The 22317-nt window shown below is 36.3% G+C and overlaps 1 protein-coding gene across 7 annotated transcripts in view; it reads right to left on the minus strand.

The window, feature by feature from the left end:
• The window catches only part of IMPG1 (interphotoreceptor matrix proteoglycan 1), a 57515-nt gene that overhangs the window by 29618 nt on the left and 5580 nt on the right, over window positions 1-22317 (minus strand). For 3 of the 7 annotated variants that reach the window (XM_027645130.1, XM_027645126.1, XM_027645123.1), the window contains exons 2-10: window positions 14857-15090; window positions 11918-12084; window positions 11674-11702; window positions 9027-9094; window positions 8492-8577; window positions 5467-5613; window positions 4154-4212; window positions 2446-2466; window positions 807-1060 (exon numbers count right to left, since the gene is read on the minus strand). In XM_027645130.1, the coding sequence (XP_027500931.1) occupies window positions 807-1060; window positions 2446-2466; window positions 4154-4212; window positions 5467-5613; window positions 8492-8577; window positions 9027-9094; window positions 11674-11702; window positions 11918-12084; window positions 14857-15090 (1065 nt within the window). Of the gene's footprint in view, window positions 1-806; window positions 1061-2445; window positions 2467-4153; window positions 4213-5466; window positions 5614-8491; window positions 8578-9026; window positions 9095-11673; window positions 11703-11917; window positions 12085-14856; window positions 15091-15588; window positions 15688-20893; window positions 20977-21032; window positions 21051-22317 lie in introns of those variants that run through there. The other 4 variants (XM_027645127.1, XM_027645125.1, XM_027645129.1 and 1 more) reach the window with 4 other exon arrangements.

Raw genomic sequence — 22317 nt, forward strand, 5'->3', positions numbered from 1 at the left:
TCATTTGAATAATTTCTTTTGGCAAAAAAATGCTGCTGTTTGCAAATTAAACACTATAGTTAAATTTAGTATGTGTTTTAAGATTGTTTTGGTAAATATGCATATGAAAAATGATTTTAAATAATTTCCCACCTTTTAACCTACCTCTCCAAAATTAGGGATATACTGGTTTTGCAAAAATAACTGATGGACCAGAAGGGGATATTTATTATCTGGATTACTGAACAGGGTGCAGACCTTCAACCTTCTGCTGGAGGTCCTCACACCCAGCTTGTCATATATACTCCGTGTTTCAGAGTGAAACACGCCTTTACTGATTTTATCTTGGGACCAAATGCTCTTTAAAGTGTCTGTCTCTCTGACTTCATGGAGAGCTTAGATGGTTTGCTTACAATCAAGACAGAACTTTCAGAAAGCCTAATTTTTAGGTTGGAGGAAGCCCTCACTTTTTGTCTTGCTAAAGAGAGGAGACTGTCCATACTGGGAAGTTAAAATGATACAGTGAATATTCATAGTATCTCTTTTATTTTTCTCCTCTTAATTATCTTAGTGTGCCAAATATCCAGATTTTCTAAACAAAGAAAGAAAAAAATAGATCCTCTAATATGATTGGATGTTTGGCTGTATAATTATAGAGGCACACTTCGCTATAAAATTTAACTTACATCTCTGCATCTTTTGGATGCTATGCAACACTAAAGAAATGAAAACAATCTTTTAGAGCAGCGAAATACACCTTACTGAAATTGCATCAGTTTGGAAAGGCAAGGTTCAGACTTGTGTCTGGCACCTGCCTGCCTACTAACCATCAGTAAACTGAAGTGTCCCAAGGTCCATTGGCAGGGACTGGTCTTCATGGAGTGCAATGGCAACCAGTTGCTGAAGGTCTGTTACTGTGAGTTTAGTTCCTGATATCTCCCTCTCTTCCACTGGAGAAATTGGAATTTTTTCACTTTCAACTTTATTAGATCCAATAGTTGAGATGTCATCTGCTGTGCTTTTGATTTCTGAGCCATCTCTCTCAAAGTTCACCACATACCGTGCTATAGTGCTGCTTGATCTGCAAGGGGAAAGGTAAAAATGCCCAGGGCAGCAAAACCAGTTACTGACTGAGAACCAGTTTTAACAACAAACAAATATGCAACCATAACATATTATCTTCTGTAAAAGCGATGTAGATTTACTTCATTCTAACGAGACTGTCACCTTCAAATTACTTTTGCTATACCTTTTTTCTTCTATTCATGATTTTAAATAGAAATTCAAATTATGAAGAAAATTGTAAAAATATTCTAATATAATACAGTTTAATCTCACTACTCAGAAACCTTGACTACTGATCAGTCATTGACTACTGATTCAAACAGCCATAAATGCATGCTGGAGTTACTAGAAGCCATAATCACACATTATGGAGGATCCTCCGAAAAGGGGTTAGGCAGTCCATAAAACTGCAGATAAGCAAAAACCTTATCACAACTGAGGCAATTTTTTACTCTTTTTCAAAGAACAGCAAAAAAAAATAGTTAATGTGGCAAGCAAATCACTTTTCACAAGGGGTATTAGCTCTTCCAACTCCAAATGGGTGTTTATAGCTTCTCCCTAGATGTTCAATGGAAGTCTCAAATGTTCACCATTATTAATACATGACTTTTCATAAATGTTAATCACATAATTAAAATGAAAAATAATGAGTACACTGTAAACATTTCTATACTATGTAGCTTTTTACAATATTAAATAACTGTAGAGAAAGGAATTTCACTTTATCTACTATGTATATATATTTAAATTTATATGACATTGCAAGAATTCAGGAAAAACAGTAGACAATTCTTCCTTTTAAAGTATGAGTAAAAGAGAAATTCTGGGAACTGCTAGACAAATTATTCCCCAGGAGCACTTTTAAGCAGCAACAACAATAGACTGCATCTGTTTGTATTACTAGTCAAAAACTCCCTGCATTTTATCAAGCTAGTAACTGGTCTCTTTGCTTTTCTATCTGGCTTGACAATGGAGATAACAAATCAAATTCTATGTACTTATTGAAAATAATGTGTATATGGGAATACAGCTAGGAAACAGCAGATCAAAAATGAAACTGGAATATAAAGTTTCCCTATTTATTTTTCACTTTCAGTATACGACTGATAAAATTCTTCAGTCATCTGAACGTGAATTTTCTTAGATCAAACATTTTCTTTCCTTCAGAGAGATCTTGACGAAATTTGATTACATGAACCTTTCAGATAAAAGTAAAAGCTGTCCCTGCTACTTCACATCACAGATTTTGTACTTAGGCAGAACATAATCAATTCACTTTGTCACATCAAGATAAAGGATATTTACTGATGTACCTATGTACATAATAAAAGGATTAATAATAATTATTAATAATTAGTCAATAAAATTATTAATCTTAATTAAGCATTACAGAAAGGTTACCCATCTTTCTCCTTTTTCTGTCTTCATTTCATCACAGAAGAAAGGGTGTGAGAAAGGATTGCAAAAGAAAGAAAAACAAAGATTCATGTATATTGGTAAATCGTTCAGTCATACACATCACAACCATCTTTTGACAATCTATCTTATCTTGTATGTGCCATCTATAATTTTTGTCTGTGTGTGAAAATGACAGTCTACTCTTCATCAGTTCGCTTTTTCCCTTCCAAACAATAGTAATCACCATGTTTTGTGTGGGGAGAGAGGAATTTTACTTTACTGTGATAATCTGAAATATAAGCTTTCCTATTTCCCACCCCAAATGGTGCATTTTGAGCACTGTCTGTGCTAATCTCTGTCTTTATGGTGGCAATGAACACCTGTGGCAGTAGTAGCAATGATTACTGTTATCATACATGGTGCCTACTGAGACTCTAGGTACAGGGGTAACTTGAAGTATTAATTACCTCTGGAAGACATGCCTATGTTGACCTTCTGTATATAATGCCTTGTTATTTTCCCTGATGAATTCTCTAGAATATTTGTGATGTTGTCATGGGGGAAATGCTTCTAATATACACTAATATGGCTTAGGGAGAATGGACAGAAACACCTGTCTTTGCTGATCTGTACCTCTCAGGAGTTAACTAAATTACTAGATGGTGGGAATCAATACTGGTCTTCCGTATTGATGAATATACTTTCATGTCAGCTCCTAAGTCCAAGATACTAAACTGAAATGGATCCCCAATCTGGAGTCATAACTGAAAGGGGTTAGTTATTGCAAGTTGTAACTATGAGATGCTACTATAGACTTCTCTGCTTTTTCTGTGGCAGCTCTTTGTTTTATTGATTTCAATATAAAAATATAAGCAACTAATTTTCAGCCTGTTTTGCTTTTCTCTCTCCTTTCTCCCAGCAGTTTTGCAGAGAGAAATGCTAGGAAGAAGGATGCTCTTGTCTAAAATTACATTGCAATATGAGTATTCTTTAATATATATTTTATTCCTTTTCAATTTTGTATAGTTTCTTACTATTAGTTATTGTTCATTTAATCCTTTACACAATGTGCTCTTATCTGTAGAAGCATAACCCATTTTTTTATCTCCCCTCCCCTGTAGATTCTCTATTGAAAAAGTACATAAGAGCTTGTGTTAGTAATAAACATATAAGGAAGCTAAAACTAAAAGAAATTGAAAGACAGAACTCAAATTTACTAAAAAAAAATTAAAAAATTTAAATTGTTTGAAACACCTGGAAAACAAGTACTGGAAAAGTTTTATATGTACAGACATGTAGCCTCCTGCAACCCTCTCTTCACTGTGATCTCTGAACAACACAGGATCCACACACAAAAAAGTAGTCACCTAAATAATAGTACTTCTCTCTGTACCTTGTAATTTTAAAAAGTCCTTAATATAGGGTTGATAGCAAACAATTCAAAGAATTTATTGTATCCTTCACCTCTCAGTGAATCAAAACTACTTCTACTTAGTAATTCAAAACCTCATACTCTCACTTGGAATGTGTTTTCAATTCTTGCCATATTGTCTCCATAGTATTACCATAAAACTCTTTTCTGTTTACAGCAACATACCCCTCCCCTCCTCCGCCCCCACACTAGTCCACAGGCCTCTTCATCTTGAAGGACAAGAAGGAGCAGAAGAACCCTAGCAGCCAACAGAAAAGAGAGCCCCGTTTTCTTACTTACTTAAATCCTAATACGCGGATTTCTTTGAATCCTGGAAGTTTCTCAAATATTCTTTTCATCTGTATAAAACCATAAAAAATTAATATAGTGTAAGATCTGTAACTAAAAGGCAAGGACAGGTTGACTACCTAGACAATATTTTTTATTTTTGAGAAAGAGCTTTACGAAACAGTCTCAACTGCCTTCTTTGTGGTATCATAATTGCTCAGTTTACAGTGTTTGGTTTGTATATACTGGCTATATTACCTGTTAACAGGAAAAATAAAGCACAAAATATAGCTCTTTTTCAGTAATTATGTAAATCAGTGATAATCTAGATCATAAGAGAGCAAGTCAATTAACATGAACAAAATGGCTTTTCAGCAGTTTTGGTTCATGTATAGTTTTGTGATTCAAATCACCTGTAAATTGTTAATTACTTAGAAATATTAACCAAATGCAGATGGGTTTAGATTATTTGACAAATCATTTATAAATTAAACAGTTTTAACCATCTTGTACAAACAGAATAACAATATACTTTTAACTTTAATGTTAACAAGTGTATGATTAAATGGTTTTGAATAGAAGATGCATTATACAGTTAGTAAACAAAGTCTTCAGGCACTTCTGTTTGAGGGTAATACTGGAAATCTTGAGAAAAACCATTTTTTATCAGCTCTGCCAGCACATCCTTTGCCACTTTTCTACGCATATCTGGAACTGAACTAGGAAAGCAAAATAACTTGCACTAAGGAATGTTCATAAAACTGATGAGAAGCTTTAGTTGATTTTACTACGAAAACCTTTTAGGAACCTCAAGTCATTATCTGCTATCTGCTGATAAACTGATAGCTGAACATTCAGTTAACATTATTAATTATATGAAAACACTACAGATGTTCCAATTCTTACAGAAACTGTGTCAATGTACAACAAAATGAGTGCAAGTCTTTTGAAAAATAATTCAGACAACAGTAACTAATTACTTTAAACATTTATATTACATTTCTCATTAGGTTTATTGTAGAAATTAAATTATGACAAAGTACTGTCCATGAATTCTTGATTAAGCCTGAATGATATTCCTAAAGTTATTCTGTTCATCAGTTATCTGAGGCTCTATTTCTGTCAAAGCTTTCGGCTTGTTAGCTTGGTGGCTGAACAGATAGCTTGAATGAGGGGAAAAACTTAAGGTCTTGAGATGACAGGAATTATCTGTTCAAAGTGAGGGCAGTAAATTCTAATTCTATTTCATGGTGAGGGTAGGTTCATAGTATGAACCTCAGCCAAGATATAAAGTCAACATTTTTGCATTCACTCAGTCTCCTTACCTGTAGCTGAAATTTGGCAGCTAGTTGTTGATACTCTGGGGAGTTGGGATCACTAAGTTCAGCTGTGTACTCCTGATCAGTGAGAGTTACACTGAACTCTACCATTTGCTCCACAGGGAGTTCAGGGACTGCATTGGTTCCCAGCTCCTGGAAAAGAAGAAGAAATGAAAAAAAGTGAAGCAATAAATCAAAGTGATTTTTTTTCCCAACGTGTTGGTATTTAACAGGAAGATTAGGTTCCCTTTTAAGCCCATCCCCAAAATAACTTTCTGAACCATATTCTACAAAAGATAACAGTTTCTATACATATATGTTGGCTTAATTCTTCTCTCTTTGCAAACAAGTTTCTACTATTGTAACTTGAGCATTGCCTTTGATATGCATAAATGAAGGTGAAGAGAATCAAGACATTTCTTGCACAGAGACTGTTTCCAAGTCTTACTTCCATCATTGTAAAGTCATATAGCTTTACTTGCCACTTTGGAGGACAATGTGTGACATCAAGGAGAATGACAAGAAAATTCTACAAGCTAGTTGAGATCCCACACTCAGAAAACCCATGGTCAGTCAGAGCGGAGTTCCACTCTCTGTTTCTGTTTCACGTTCAGAAGTTTGCATTTGAGTTTTCTGTTAATAAATTAGAATTAGCCCTATCTGTGATACACCTTTCTTGTGCAGTTGACTTTACTGCTGTTAAAAGGACTCATTTTGTTTGCTGTTTCCCAACCGTATTTGTAGTTTTTCATTACATTTACTAATTTTTGTTCTTTAATTACATTAAATTCCAAATGTCAATTAATTTGTAGGCTATGATGTGCTGCCCCAAGGGGCAAAGTCGCTATGGGTGCATTGACAAAGATTTCCTAGTTCATCCTAAATATAAAGTTATTAAAGTAAAGTTACATTTGATAATTTTAAGATCAGAAGGTATCTCTCATTCCTTATTCACAAACAGAGCTGAGCTTCAAATTTCAAGTCTTGGAATGCAAGTACCTGAAGAGGTGATGTAGAGAGCTCACCCAGGAAACTCCTGCCTTCAACCAAGCTCTAAGTCTTTCTTCACAAATCTTGTTACTAATGTTAACACATACCATCGTTGCATTTCACTGCCAGTGTATTTTATTACATTTTTTTTTTATGAATAAAATCTTTCAGGGTTCTAAAGAAAGCCCATTAAAAATACAGAGATCTCAGAACAAAAAACAAATTCTTCTTTACTGCATGTACTGCATATACATTGCATGTTCATAATTATTTGCAATACATAGATATTCTGTATTCTTTAAACACGATTTTATCTTTTTTATTTGCTCAAGGATAATTCTACTCTCAGCCAGACTTCTTGCACCTTGGAGAAAATACGAACAAATACAATAAGATCAAGAAGAAACTGGCCCAAAAGAGCAGCAAGCTCATCAGCCTGAATCTCACAGCGAGGTGAAGTTTCCACTTCTGCTGCCAGGTAAATTGGCATAAGGCTGCTAGAGACATCTGTCCCATACATAACACCTAGGCTTTAATACCTTCCAAAAATAAGCAGAACAAGAAATAAGTGTGATTGCAGTGGCAGGGGATAAGAGAGAAAGTAAGATGTTAGTAATAGAACCACAGAATGAGTGAAACAGGACAGAGCACTTTCTGCACGCACTGATTCTGCAAAACTCAGCTCTGCTATATCATTCCTCAGGATACCTCAGTTTTAGAGGAATGTATGTTTTGTGTTGTGTCTAGAAATGTGGCTCATCAGTTAGAGAAAGAGTATTCTGTAATGTTCTATCATATGAATGGAAGATTCGGGAATATGCACTTTCTACATAGCTACCCTATGACTTTTGAGGAGCCAGCCTTTAGGGAGCTGGTGATAGAGGATTGGGCAAGAAAGAATAAGGAGATCTGTAACAACGAGAAACAGGTTAATGACAATCATCTGGTACATCTCAAACATCACAAATAAGTGATTTTAAAACCACTTTTCCCTCATATTCTATTAGATCTTTCGCTGTAAGATCTGAGATACAGGTAGGTAATAGAAAGTTGAGACTATTTAAAGATTATTTTGCTTTCTTACATTACAAGGATGTAATAATTTTGGGCAGTAAAAACAGCATTTATATGGGATCATGCCAGTGCAATTCCTGTGCTGGAGCTGAGGAGCTTGTATAGGTGGGATGGGGAACAGTGGTGATTTGCCAGGGATGTGATGGCAAGGCCTCACCTAGCATTTCTGCCCCCAAATGAGCCTCTTCCTACAGCCAGTATGCACAACCCACCCCACCCCCCCCCCCAAAAAAAAAAAAAAAGGTTTTTCAAGTAGCTGTTCTACAGATTGGAAAAACTCCCAGAGCAAAGCAAAGAGAAAATGTAAGAGCGAAGGCTCCTCAGAAGCAGGGTCCTCCCCGGTAATACCTCCAGAGGGAGGTTCCCTGAGGCCACACAACTGTGCTGAGACCAGGACTACCTTTCTAGCAGCCAGGATAGGGAAAACAACTCCTCCCAGCACTCCACCCCTCTCTCAGAGGTAACTGGTGACAGCTGCTGTAAACCTGTGGAGGAGGGGGTAGTTTCCAGAGCTGTGCTGCATGGCTGCTCTGAAGAGATAGCAGTGGAGATGCTTCTTTGATAGCTGGTTTTCTGGCCAGAAAAAGGTAAGGAAGGGCTAGTCTTATCTCCTGTGTTGTGGCAGCCCTAGAAGGTATGGTTTTTTGGTGTTATTTAATGAAGAATAAGATTGCAAAATGGTGCAAGATAGGCAACAGGTCCCTCCTTCAAAGAATGAAGACTCTTCCTAAAAGCTGGTTTCCATACGTGTATACTTTCTACCTCATACTTGAGAAACATCATGCCCTACTCTGGTACAGAACAGATGCTAATAGACCCCTTCAGTTCCACTGGCTGAAACAGATGGGAGAACTCGTGGTTTTGAAGCACTAAGTGTTTATAAGGCTTCTTCCTCTTTTCTTCTAGCTGAGCTCAAAAAAAAAAAAGGTGAGTGAAAAAATGGGATAGGAAAACAGGCTGCCCTGACCTTCACAGGAGCCTTCGTGTCGTTAACGATTTCATTGAGCAGCGTGCCATTAGGTGCATATGGAGAGAGGGGTGTGCCAGGGGAGCCTGCAGGGGGGTTAAAAGAAAAGTCAGGTAAGAACAAGTTTGCACATCAAAAATCTTCCCCTTTCTGTGTTGGTCAGGTGTCAGCTCACTGGAGCAGCTTTCCTTAAGGAGGGTGTGTTTGAGCACAAGCCTGTGCCACTGGAAGGTGGCCATGACTTATGGCATGGGTAAAGCTGCTATGTTTTATACAATAGACAGACTTTCTTCCAGGTCAAACATCAGTAGCATTGCATGTGTGTGACTGAAAGCAAAAATCAACTTGGAATGCTGTAAAGAGATAAAAGTTGCTTCATAAAGATTATTTTGTTAAAAACATTTTCATCGTACTTCACTGAACTTGTCATGCTTCTACTACATTCATTAAATTACAGCCTTTTAAGACCTAAGAATGACTCACTTTAGCAATTCTATTTAAAGGACAGACACACAAAAAGCAGACTTGATTTTACCTGTAGAAATGGAAGGAATTTCTTCCACCTTTTTGCCTCCTATTTTCTCTGCGGATATTTCATCTTTCCTATCAATCAAAAATAAATGAGTGATTTAATTATCTCCATACTGTACTGGCAATGAAAAAAGTGTAAAAAAATTTAGAAATATAAAAGTGTGGTTTAAATGAGTGAAGATATTTCTAATGGAATATTTTGTAAGCTGGTTAAACAGGCAGTGGAACAGTAGATCATATTTTTTATTCGACAGCTTATGTATTTTGTTTCCTCTACTTCAGTTGAATATTTGCTCTTACAAAAATACTGATTTGATATATTCTTCCACCGAGGACTATCCGTCCTGTTAGGAATCTGCTCATGAGATTTCATCATGATAAAATCATGACTGATTTTATCCATGCAACTGGAGGGATGGGATTACAGAGATTAAATCAGTGCACTGGGTCTGTTTTTGTTTCCCTTTGAGGTTAAGGAATGGTAGACTACTGTCTAAAATGGAAGCAAGACTTCCTGTACACCATCTAAACCAACTTTTGTCTCCTTTGCTATATCTCATCCTGTCAATATAGTTCAGTGAGAGCTTTGGGCCTCTCCTAATTTTAGGACCAATGGACATTTCACGGTACCAAGAGAGTTTTGTATGGTATGGTTTGAGGAGAGGATGCATGTATTTATTTTTCAGTTGTTGGCCTGCATTATAATATCACAAGAATGCTTCCAAATAATGATAGTTTCAAGTCAGATTCCTGGATCCCGATTACTACGAGATGTGATGTTCATGGGCTAATGCCTGCCATGGTCCCCATGGAAGACAGCTGAAAACCCAAGAAAGAATATGGTGGGTATGATGTAAGGTTGTCTGTCTTGTATCACAGGGTTTGGTTTTGTATTGTTGATATTATTTTCTGTTGTAAGTTTTACAGCCATGAGGTAATGAACACCTTTTGCAATTGCAACTGTTGGCTTGCCTGAAAAGCAGAACTAGTACATATATCTAAGTACATTTTATTATAGATGTATTAGATATTCCTGCTGTTAAGGTTATGGAATAATTTCTGCTCTAAAACCAAATTTTTATTCATTCAGCTTTTGGGAAAATTTAGATTTTTAGATAAGAATCTTCTTAGGGACATTTTGAGATTTTTGTTTCCTGGAATTGGGGTGCGAAGAATTTCAATTGTTTTGAGTTCTAAGTAGGGTGTGGAAAAAACCCACAACATAAAATAAAAAACCCAGTCTTTGAAATAAATGAGAATAGAATTCCTCAAAATTTCTACAGTGCACACAGATGCAGTACTTGTGAAAACTGGTATGAGTGAAAGAATAAGGGTGTTGTAAATGTGTGATGTGGTGTTAACTGAGATAGCATAAAGCCTGCAGTGTAGACAGAAAAGATGTATGAGATACATTTCTATAAGGGACCAACTGAGATGTTTAATAACATAAATAAAGAATATGAACAACAACTGATTTACCACATCCTCTGGATATCTTATGCAGTGAGAACAAAAGTACTATTTATAATGTTTTCACAATGCTAACTAATTATGTGTTGTGTTTTAATTGGAGACTGATCTCTCTATGTGGCATCTACAGAAGATACAAAATGTTTCCCAAGCCACATAATAGTAAAGATGAAGTCCAACCATGCATAATCATGGCTGTCTGTATTTCCTGCTAAAATACGAGTAATTTCATAGCATTTACTTCATCTTCTCAATTATGTCTAGGGAAAACCATACTGTTGACAAAGAATTTAAGAACTCTGAGATCAGTCACTTAATGCCTAGCTGCTGCTGTTTGCAGTAGACTGAATGAAAAGACCTCCCTTTGGCCTTCCAGGGGAGTTTAATTAGGGCCTACATTATTAAAAATACATTTCTGAGAAAAAGCCCTCAGATCTCTCATGTTGGAATGAACAAAGATACATAAGATCTCTGTGATCATGAGAGAGTGTAACTTATGAATGCAAAAGATTATTTGCCTGAAAATGTCCTGAAAATCAAAAAAACTTGAAGGAAAAAATAATACATTTTTCAGAGGAGTTATGGACAATGATTTGTCTGGGTGTACTACAGTATTTATATGCAGAGAGACAGAGTTCAGTATTTTTGTAACTTTAATCCTGCCATTCTCAGACTTCTGAGTGTTACCAGAAGCATATTTCTTTCAAAGAGTTTGTAGAAGAAAGTATCACATTAGTTGACACTGTCATGATGTGTAAAAATACAGAAGTGAAGGCATGGAGTTTTTATATTATTGCTTAACGAAGCCTCTCAGATAAACCTTTGTTAAGCTCTTAGACTTTCCTATATGAGAAACTATATAGCAACTTTTGTCATACTCCCAATCAACACTGGTCTAATGCAGAGCCATGTCTCTGACAGGGTTTCATGCTCACATTAGTCTGAGAAAACATTATGTGGTGTCTCAAAGTGAACAGGTAACTCAGACATTTGGCCACCTCCATTATTTGTGATTCAATTGCTGTGTACTATGGTAAATACAGTATACACCTCTCTCACAGCACACACCAAATACACCACAATGCTATCTGTACATCTGTTCACATCCACACGCATCTACACATATCTTTTTCAAAAAAGGCAGTAACATCAAGTGACAAGGTTCTATTTGCACTACTTACCTTTCTTGGAAGGTTCTATGTTTTACTCGCTGCAAAAAGATTAAGAAAAACAGCATTTTACTAGTGGGTGTATCCAACCAGATAGAGCAGAAACCTGTTAGCTCTTTTTCTTACTATTCTTGTATATTTTTCTTCTAAGATATGCCCCCTCCTCCTCCTGAGCAATACTTTGCCCTTAAATCAGCAGATAGGGAGGGACTTGGAAGTCTCTCCCAGTTTATAAACAAGCGTCAGTAATCCTTACCCGTTGGATTATTTCCAGATGCTCTTGGGAATTGCTGAAGTTTTTGCCAATGTCGAATATGCAAAAGGTTTCCCTCTGGCAGGCAGTAACCCAGTTCTGATATTCAGAAGTATCAGGAATCCGATCCAGAAAAATACGAAAGGCTTCCCACACAGCTTCCTGGCAGACTAAGTAAGAAGAAAGGGGCTGGGGATGGATGCTTTCTACCAAAAAGTAAACTTGAAAGCCTTTTAAAAGTGATTTGATATTTGCACATTTACACATTCATCACTCAAAATGAAGCAACACACTTCGAAATGTTGGTTAAAATTAAATGCTTTTGGAGAGAGGAATTTTCAAACTTATTAGAAAAAACATTTTAACAGAAACTTGCAATTTAAAAGCTGTTGCCTGTAGCACTTTACTTTGCAAAGCTCATTACTGTGAGATGGGTCATTTATTTTCAGTACTTGATAGCTACTTTGACTTAGAGTGAGTTCATTATCTGCATTATCGATGTCTCTGAAATTAGCGCAGTCATTTCTCTAGGTATACTCTAAACTTGCTGTAGGGATGTACTCACCCAGCTGGGTTAGAGCCCCTCCATAATACCTCAGGAGCAACCTGCCTTCCCCGTAGAGCCAGCTGCATGTGCAGCAGATGTGCTCAGACTATTAAAAAGGAACAGGCTGTCTTTTGAGGAGATTTATTCATTATGAGCTAGCAGTTAAAGCTACTTTCTATCCTCTTTTTCTTGCAGCTCTCTGGTATCTGTTTCTCTGAGCGGCAACTGCTGAATAAAGATACACTATCTGATGATAAGTAATCCAGTTACCAGATAAACGTGACACATGACCAGTTGAGGAGGTGTTGTAGATGATTCTATGCTATCACCCAGTTTGCCCCACATGAGGGACTGTCCTCATTGTGACTTATGCTATAGCGTATTATTTCAGAGTTGGTGTAGGGTCACAGTAGCCTCAGGTTATCCAATAGAAACTGTCTGAGCTCCTGTATTTGAGCTCTTTTGTGCCATGTGCTCATTCTTGGAAGTATATTTGTGTGTGTTAAAAAAAAAAAAAAATGTAATTTTTCTTAGAAAGCAGAAAAATTCTCTAGAAGACTGATATGATCCACAGTGCTATTACAGTTCTAAATGTGTCACAGGACTTGGAGGGGTAGAAGTGATCTCCTAGACTTTAGACACAGAAAAGAACAGACCTGAAAGTATATGTACGAAACAAAATGAAGGTAAGGTTCTGCCACAGATAGGCACAGGCTGTAAGGCTCCAGCATGGATACCAGATTACGTTTCCATGAAGGCTTGTACTGTGGTTACAGATTCAAGGATTGTGATCTTTCCTTGCAGGAAAAGTTTTTTTAGGTTTTAATGAAGGATACTGTAATGCAATATGTGCAACTATTCAAGGGAGCAGAAACACCTTTTTCTGAATAAATGTACAAATTATTCAGCTGCAGTCATCTGTTTGATTGCTTCCTTTTTGGGGAAGTACTCAGGTTTCAGTTGAAGAACTGGATGACACCTGTTCAGAGAATTTTGTGAGTGTAGAATACTGCTGAGGAAAAGGAGATGTACGTTTAAACCTGCCTGCACTACAAGACTTATTGAGTCCAGGTGATGTGCTGCTCTCCAAAAAGTCGGTAGTATTGTCATATTCAGTTTTTTAAAAAAAGGGTCATATGTACGGTTCTTTGAGTTCAAGCTAATGATACCAGCCTGTTTTGGGACAACTTGCTTTCAGCCCCATTTGGGATGTAACCAGTGAGTTTCAGGGACTTTCAGGATTAATTTGAATTTAAGAAATGCTTCTTGGATCAACCTCTTTAACACATTTCAGATTTCTGTCTAGTGCCCATACGATGCTACAATGGAGACCAAATACTTTTGTATCTATAGGAATAGCTACAGACATTAGTGTAATTTTCCTATGCTGCTTGTAGCAAGTGGCTGCTGGAGTAAAAGTTTTGCAGCTCTACATCCAGGTTTCATTTCAGAGAGAGCTACCTAAAAGAGAACAAAGGAGGAGCCAAGTCACATGGATGTATGTGAATGGTTGGAGACCAATATAGAGGAAAAACAGATAAGCAGAGGAGATTTAGAGAGCAGACGTTGCCTTGGATACTTGCATTCCAGAAATGCTGACTAGGTTTTAGAATTAGCTTTGGACTGTCTAGCTGCAGTGCAAAAATATGCATTTTTCTAATACAAATTGAAACAGTCACTGAGTGAAAGACTGGAAGGGATAGAGGGAGGAAGAGAGAAAATATGAAAACCAGGAGCCTATTTGCACCGTGCTCTCTAGGGACCCAGAATTGGAGTGGTAACTCTATAGGCTCTCTATGGGGAACGGAAGTAAAAAATGGCTAGGGAGAGAGCAAATTAGTTGAGAAAAGGCAGAAGAAATATTTGAGACCTTTTGAAAATAAGACTAAGTTCTTTTCATGACCTGCTGACAATTATCTGAGTGTTGGTTGTATACTAACACTGCTACAGACTTACTGTAACTACAGATACACCAACATATTTGTGCAATGACCAATTAATACTTTCATTGTTTGTCTTAAACTGGTGGGATTAATTCAGACTTGCAACGATGGTACCTGCTGCACTTATGAGAAAGGTGGTACATCTTTACACAGTAATGCAAGCACAATTTGGTCTTCACGTTCAGCCATACTAGAACATTATGCAATGACTCCAAGTTCATTAGTCCTTTGAGTGCATTTTTTTATTTTCTTCTGGTAATTCTGTCTTGAACCCTGCTGATGCACATGTAACTTTATCTATGTTATGCTTATCTATGGTAAAAATAAACCATAAAGCAAATAGCACATACACTGCTCTAAGGTGAAGAACAAGATTCTGGAAAATTACCGTGTTTCCTCAATTAAAAGAAAGACTTTACAGGAGGAAGTACATGCTACAATAATCATCTTACCTCTTAATCTATAGTAAGCTTGGTGACTGGCTAAAATCTGCTTCACAGATTCTTGTGGGCAAACTTTCACACCAGTTGAGAAAAAGGATGACCTCTTTGTTCGGTGCTTTGCCATGTCAAATATCCGCCTTATGGTTGATACTCTGGACCTCTTTGTTGTTCTTTCAGTTTTGTCTGACCCTGAGGCATCTGCAAGATGTTTGGCTTCAGCATGGTTTATTTTATTAGGAATTTCTGGAAAAGATAAAAATAAGCATGTACATAAACATACTTCGCATAGGCAGTAGGTATCCAAGGCAAGTTCATGTCTGGAAAATGGGCATAAACTTGAGAGTCCTTTTTGTTACATTATAGTGGTGTCAATGCCCTGACCAAATTAGTGTGCTGAGGAGAAGCATCCTGTGATCACATGGGGGAACTGGGGCTCAAGAGACCTGGCAATTAATTTCCTTATATCTCAACACGTGACCCCAGGACACATAGGGTAAAAGTGTCAGAAGCCCTAAATCCTGTTTTCGAAAGCGACTTTAGATTAGATCCACAAAGGACACTTAAGTGCTTGAACTTTGTGCTACAACATCTCATTTGTGAGCATATTGACCTGTAGGGAACTTTACAGTGCAGTGATAAGTAATGGTCTGGAGCCTGGGGAAAATAAAGAATAACTGTATCAGTCTACAGTGTAAGTAGGTGTCTACACTATCAGAGAAGTTAAATGAGAAATTATTGTACCTTAAATCTCCACCCTTTAAGATATTCTTACAATTCCTTGGGCTTCAAGGCACATCTCCCTTTACATCAGGTTCATAGTCTTGAACCTATCCCAAGAACTGGACCCTGAAGCTTTCAAAAGTTGAACAGGAGTTTTATTGCCCTTGGGAAAAGAGAGAGCTCTTTCCAGTCTCTCTTTTTTACTCCACATTGCACTCCGCTATCCTTCCCTCACATAAACTGAAGTATTAACTAGAACAGACTAGAATTGTTTCTTTACAACTGGTTGATAGGTGCTGTGCAAGCTCTGGCATTGTATTTCAATAGATCTTCAACAATTCCTGGCAAAGTGGAACAACTACAGTTGAAAAAAGTGAAACCAGTGAGTGGGAATCGAAGATCTAGAATTTACTTATGGAGCTATTCAGCTATGAAAAATGGGAATGCTTCTAGAGTGTCCAAATAGCCTCAAGCACAAGAGCTCCATCACAACAAGCATGCAAAAAGTCATGACTAATTTAGTTCCACTTCCTAAGTATTTGTGATTCAGTATTACATGACATAGCAGCTAAAGTTAATGTAAAATGTTGATGATAAAAAATAGCATATAAAGTACGCATTTAAATGAGCTGAAATATAACATTTTGCAGGCTCATGTGACAAGAGTAGTAAGTATCTTTTAGACTGTCTTCCAAAATTTTGTATATATATTAATAAAGATGTTACAATTAATTTGGAAATACCTTTTTAGTTGCCTTTTAATACATTTGATACAGTAATTACACATAAAAATTAAAGAGAAATGTAAACAGAGTAAAGGATATTTTCAGAGAACTGCAAAACTTAAAACAAGGTGTATGTGTTCCTGAATCCTGATGAACCAAATGAAAAAAATACTTTGAAAAATTGTTTAAAAGCTTTTAACAGAAGAATAAAAGGAAATAATAACGTTAAAAAGGAATAAATTCAGTAAGAGCAGCACTATCAAAAAAAGTAAAATATTAGCAGTTTACTAGAGAAAGAAGAAATGTCATGCTGCATATAACAAACACTAATTATCATGTTCTTAGGCAAATCAAGAGAAAATAAGGAAGGTTAAAACCACATTATCTTGACAATTTGGAATTGTGTTAATTAAATGTTAAAAGTAGGCAGATAAATGATAAAGAAAAATATTTGAAAAACATACTTTTACAGAAAGAATAGTACTTGAAATAAAGAATGGGGAAAGTTCCACCATGTATGTCAGTGTACATATGTATGTGCATCTATTTGTCTCAGTTCTTATTTAACTTCAAAATGAACATCCAATGTTTACAGTGTAGAAATCATAGTAGTGACATCTATATTTTGATATAGATGCTGCTCTGGTAGAGCAAAAAATCTACTGGTTGATTACAATTAATATTGTCTGAAAGAAAGGAAGTTATAAAATAAGGGCAATAGGTTATCATAATGCTTTGCAATGCATGCAAGAGGCAACAATCTGTAGACCTGTAACTGTCTAATTGTTGCAAGGTAATTTAAAATGATGATGCAGTCATATAATGTTTGACGTTAAATGAAATGGAAGTAATTTTTCCACATTAATGTCTGATCATGAACCAGAAACTGCATAAAAACTGTGAAAACGCATCGCTAAGTTAATCAGAAACCACAAGTAGCCAAACACTGCATCAACTGAGACACTGAGTTATTTGAATGATACATGAGATGAGAGAACAAATCCAATGCCATTGAAACCTCAAAGAAGACTCCTGAAATACCTTAGGAGAAAAGACCAAATATCCACATGGAAGGTAGCCAGTTGTAAGTCCTTTTACAAGGTGTACCTTTTGCAATTTATATTAACTGCAACAGACCAGCTGCCCAGGCAGCCTGACCAACTGGGGCAGAGGATTTTGTAACTAAGCTCTTTGATAGCTTTTGTATGAAGCAGAGGCCTTTCTTGAAGGATTTACTTCTTCTCCAGGATTTATCCCTAAGTCATTAACTTGAATTAAGAACTATACTGTTCATAAGACTGACAAAGGAGATTCTTTTCAAATGATTGTTGTAATGATTTCAAACTCTCTAGGTTAGAGTCCCTTTTTGGGCTTTTCAGGCTGAGAAAATGACCATACTTTTTCTGCTTCAGTTAGAGCTGTTCTGCCAGCCAGTTTTGGATGGATTTAAATTCTTTCTCTTTTCATTCTTTCCCTTCAATGTTCATTTTTTTTTCTCCTTTGAGGGGTCTGTTTCTAAAGTATCTCTATTGTAATAGGTTTAATTTAATTTATACCTTCTGGTTAGTAAATTTCCATTACTAGACTAACTCTTATTATCATAATTCCTTGAAATCACTTTTTAACTAAACTTAAGCAAACTTTGAATTGGAGAAAGCATCAGCCCTTCTCTCCATATGACTGCCCAATATTGCCATACAACATGGTAATAGAGTAAACTGGAGAGGTACAATTTTACAGGGTACATCATTTGATCATGTAAAAAATCCCAATGATACTATGCTGGTATGCTTTTCTTAAAATAAGTAATCTTTCTAAATTTTTTTGTCCTCAACCTTTTTTCTGAAATAAACATATGTAATTAAAATATTCAAAGTTTACCCTAAATAAACATTGTCCAATTTGACTTTTTCTTATTTAACTCTGTCGTTTAACTCTGTTTTACCTTTAAGAGTTATATTTAAGATTTTGAGTTTTCTTTGATAGTTTTAGGCCAGAAGGGCAGACAACTATATAAGTCTGCTAACAGTTTAGTGTACTTCAGCTTATTCTCCAAGATGTCTTAACCAAAGCTGTAATTCTCCTCCTTTATTCTCACATGAAAGAATCTACACCATTGTCCTCATTTTCCAGTGACATACTTGAGGAAAAACATTGAGGCAGTTTTGTCTGCATAGTCTCTGTCAGCTGTTATTAAAATCTGGAGTTCCTGACCTCTGGTTCTGAACTCAAACATATATAACAAAATTTTTCCAAAATACCATAAAGCAATTTCCAAAATATGATACAGCAATCAAATTCATATGGGATCTAATCAAATTGCTTTGATATCCATACTGATATCTCAAGTGCATAGTTCTGTTCTTCAGGTTTTGTTTCCAGGCAGATAAATAGTATTCATTTCACAAAATAAAAATCTGAAATCTGTGGAATTAGGTCAGGCCTCTCCTCTGTGTCTCTTGAGACCTGTGTTATCAAATTTATACCATAACTAAATTAACAAGGCAGGAGGAATATTTTTCAAAGGTGAGAATTCTTATGTGTTTTTAATAATCTGCATTATGAAAAAGGAGAAGCACATCATTATTGAACTGGATTCTAGAGAAAGAGTTTAAAGCCATTTGGATAACTGGTCAGCATGGGGGGGGTTGTTGTTTGTTTGGTTGTTTTTTTAAATTTGCTTTTATAAACACAGGAGCAAGAAGCTCATATTCATACCTTTTCGTATAACTATAGTGGATGCTTCTCTATACAGCTTTATTAATTTCTCTTTCTTAATAGTATCAGTTTTGGGAGGCCTCCAATTTTGGTGTTTGTAGTTTGGGTTTTTTCCAGCAATGTAGACAATTTCTGTGTAGGAACGTTTACCGGCAGCATAATTTTGGCAGTAGACTCTTAGTTTGCCCTGAGAAAATTTAGATGTTATTGTATACAAAGATAAGAATTTAAGATATGGTAACTAAAGATTTGGCAGCAAAATTCAAGGTGACAAAAGTCTGAGTAATCCATCCTTAAATCATCACAAGGTTTGAAATGTGTGAAAAAGCAGATGAGTCTGAAAAGTAAGTGGATGTGCTTAGGATAGAGAGGAATGCTTGATTGATAAATGAGATGTATTGCCCACAAAATAAAATAGTTGTTAATTAAAAGTTAAGGCTTATTTAAGGGAACTGCTGAAATATGATGAAGAAAACTAATCAAGTTTAATTCAGCAAAGATCCTGTAAATGTGTTACTGCTAAATATATAGTGCGGCCAACAGTCCTATGTTGATAACTGAGCCAGTAACCAAAGCGTGGCCGACTGGTTATGGGAAGTTGATCTTGAGATTTCTTAAAGGGCTGATCAGTGTAAACACCAGATGAAGCACAGAAAGTACAAAGAGAGGTAATATCCTAGACTCTTACCTACAACTAGTCTCCTCCTGTCATGGCAAGTGAAGATCCCATGTTCTAGTGGCACTTGCCCGTGACATGTTCTCTCCTTATATTCCTTTTAAATTTTTATTTTTTGTCATGCCATATTTCCTCAGGTCATTTGCATGTGAAGAGTCTAACTGAGCCAAAGGGGCTTAGATGAGCAGGAACAGATTAAAATATGGCATGGCCTTATCATCAAATGCAACCTAGATCCTGCATGTGAGTACTAAGAGCAGCACCTATCTTCTCTCAGGGAATCATGCAACGTCTATCTTCCTATACAGATGTGAAAGTGGAGGCCCTTTTCTTGTACTCTTGGTGTTCGGGCCTGCTTTGCCAGGGCTTTTTCAGACACTGTAACTGTGTTTGCATTGCATGTCCAAACTTGTTTTTACAACCATAAAGGCTCACAGTTTTAAAAACTTCAGAGTATGGAATTCCATGTTAGAAAAATTAATGCTAATATTTAATCTGCTCAGGTCTTGTCTCTGAGAGCTCAGTGCCCTTAAACACAAGATTATATGGCTTGCTTGTAGTTATCTTTGGGTCCAATATATTATTTAACTGTTTTTAATGCACACAGTAAAAGAACATTGAAAGGAATTACTAAGGGGACTCAGCCAAAATGATTGTTGTGTCCTGGTGGGTCTCATCTGGTCTCTAACTGGGGTAGCTAAGGTACAGGTGGGAACTCACTTTGGATCTCAGTTCTCCAGGTTTAGTGCACTTAGCCAGTGAACTGCTGGGTAAGAGGGCAGTATCCACTACTGTGGGGAAGTTTTGCTGAAAGATAAGCAGCTGACTTTGATGCTTAGCTTCAGAAGAAGAGGAATTGTGGTCAGAAGAGAATGCCTCTGTTTCTAAAAGAGGGAAAGAGGGCTAAGGCATTTATATTAAAAGTGAATAATTCTAATTTCTCAGAAAAAATATTGACAAAGATGAGTTTGGTAATTCCTGTTTGGTATGTTGAGTTTGTGAATTCTATTCTTAAATGTGACTTAATAGTAACATTGCCTGTGGAGTGAGGCCTGGGTATCTCATTGTGGCAAAGTGCTCTGGGGGCCAGGTCCAGGCCTCCAGTGTAAGGTTAAACTGTGGTAAGCTGGCCAACATCTCCTAGCAAACTTCCCGTACAAGTACCACCAAACTGGTTACACCCAGCAATACAGAACCCTTCATGTACCTCTAATATCTTGTGACATAAGACTCAGCATCACCTTACACATCAGGGAAGTGCTAGACCCTGCTTGTGCAGTGGAGACAATACTGGTCTGAACCCTGTATCTCTTGCTTGGATTCACCATGACAAAACATCACCTTACACATATTCCCAAGCTGCATTCAAGCTCTCTATGACACAGGAGAGGAATTCCTGGCTTCTGCTTAAAAGGTAAGTTCTATAATTTTCAACCTTTTAAAGACTAGGTTAATTTTTAAAAATAGATCTGTACCAAGGGATTTTCTTTCTTGAGAATCCGGGAAAATGGTGGGTTTTCATAAATCTGCTTCTTGGCAGAAATGCATGAGGATGTTTCTTTAAATGTTTATGGAAGATGAGGAACACAGTTACTGTTAACAGTGCTCAAATAAGGTAAGGCTCCCATGAATCCTTACGCGATATATTCCTGTTGTTATTCTTACGTTAAAAATACTAAATGTTTGGTTATAATGAAACAATCTACATTACAGAACATGTATGGAAACAAATCTGAAGAAGAATAAGTTATTTTGAAATCTATGATATTAGTAAATGGGTAAATTTTATTAAAAACTCGAAACCTTTTTGGTTTAATGGTTTTATATTCAAAGCTAGGAGATGGCATTAGGTAATTGTCCTTTTTCAGAACCCTTTAAATTAACCTAGATTTACGTTTCGGTACCAAAGGTCACTACTGTCATCAACCAATGTGCTTTTGGATTTCAATAAGTGTGAAGAATTTAATTTTGGCAAGTAGGTAACACAGAGAAACTAAAGCAAATATCATAATCCCTCGGCTATTCCCCTCCTCTCAAATACACAAAACCATGTGGTTTCCTATGCCAAGTGGAGAAATGCAATTGTTAACCAACTTCAGAAAGAAAGGTAAGAAGATAATTTGAAGCCAGTTTTATGAAATTTATTCATAGACCCTGGAGTAGGCAAACATAGTCTTTTCTCCCTCTCTAACCAGATAATTTGGTAATATCTTTGAATTGTGCTAACTATACAATTCATGGCAAAATAATTATGATGAATTATCTACTTATTATAGATGAGAATAGAAAACATAATATGCCACTGATAAGCTTTTCCTGCTTTTGTGAATATAGTTGTTCTATACTAATGATGAATCCACATTCACATTAAATGTTGTCTGTACCAACCACAAATACTGAACATGCTGAAATCTTTATGAGTCAGCATGTGATTTTCACACATTTTCTTCCAACCTGAAAAATATCATGAGAAACTCATGTTTTTCTAGACATAATAACTCTCATTAAAGGTAGAAATTTATACATCCTCTTTCAGACAGAAAAGTACAAATTTTTATTCATCAACTCTGTGAACTTCTGCTACTGGAATTCTTAGAAAATATCAAAGACCATCTATGGTTTCATTGCCAA

The sequence above is a fragment of the Corapipo altera genome, unplaced genomic scaffold, assembly GCF_003945725.1.
Source record: "Corapipo altera isolate COAL_440 unplaced genomic scaffold, ASM394572v1 2, whole genome shotgun sequence".
NCBI lineage: Eukaryota > Metazoa > Chordata > Aves > Passeriformes > Pipridae > Corapipo > Corapipo altera.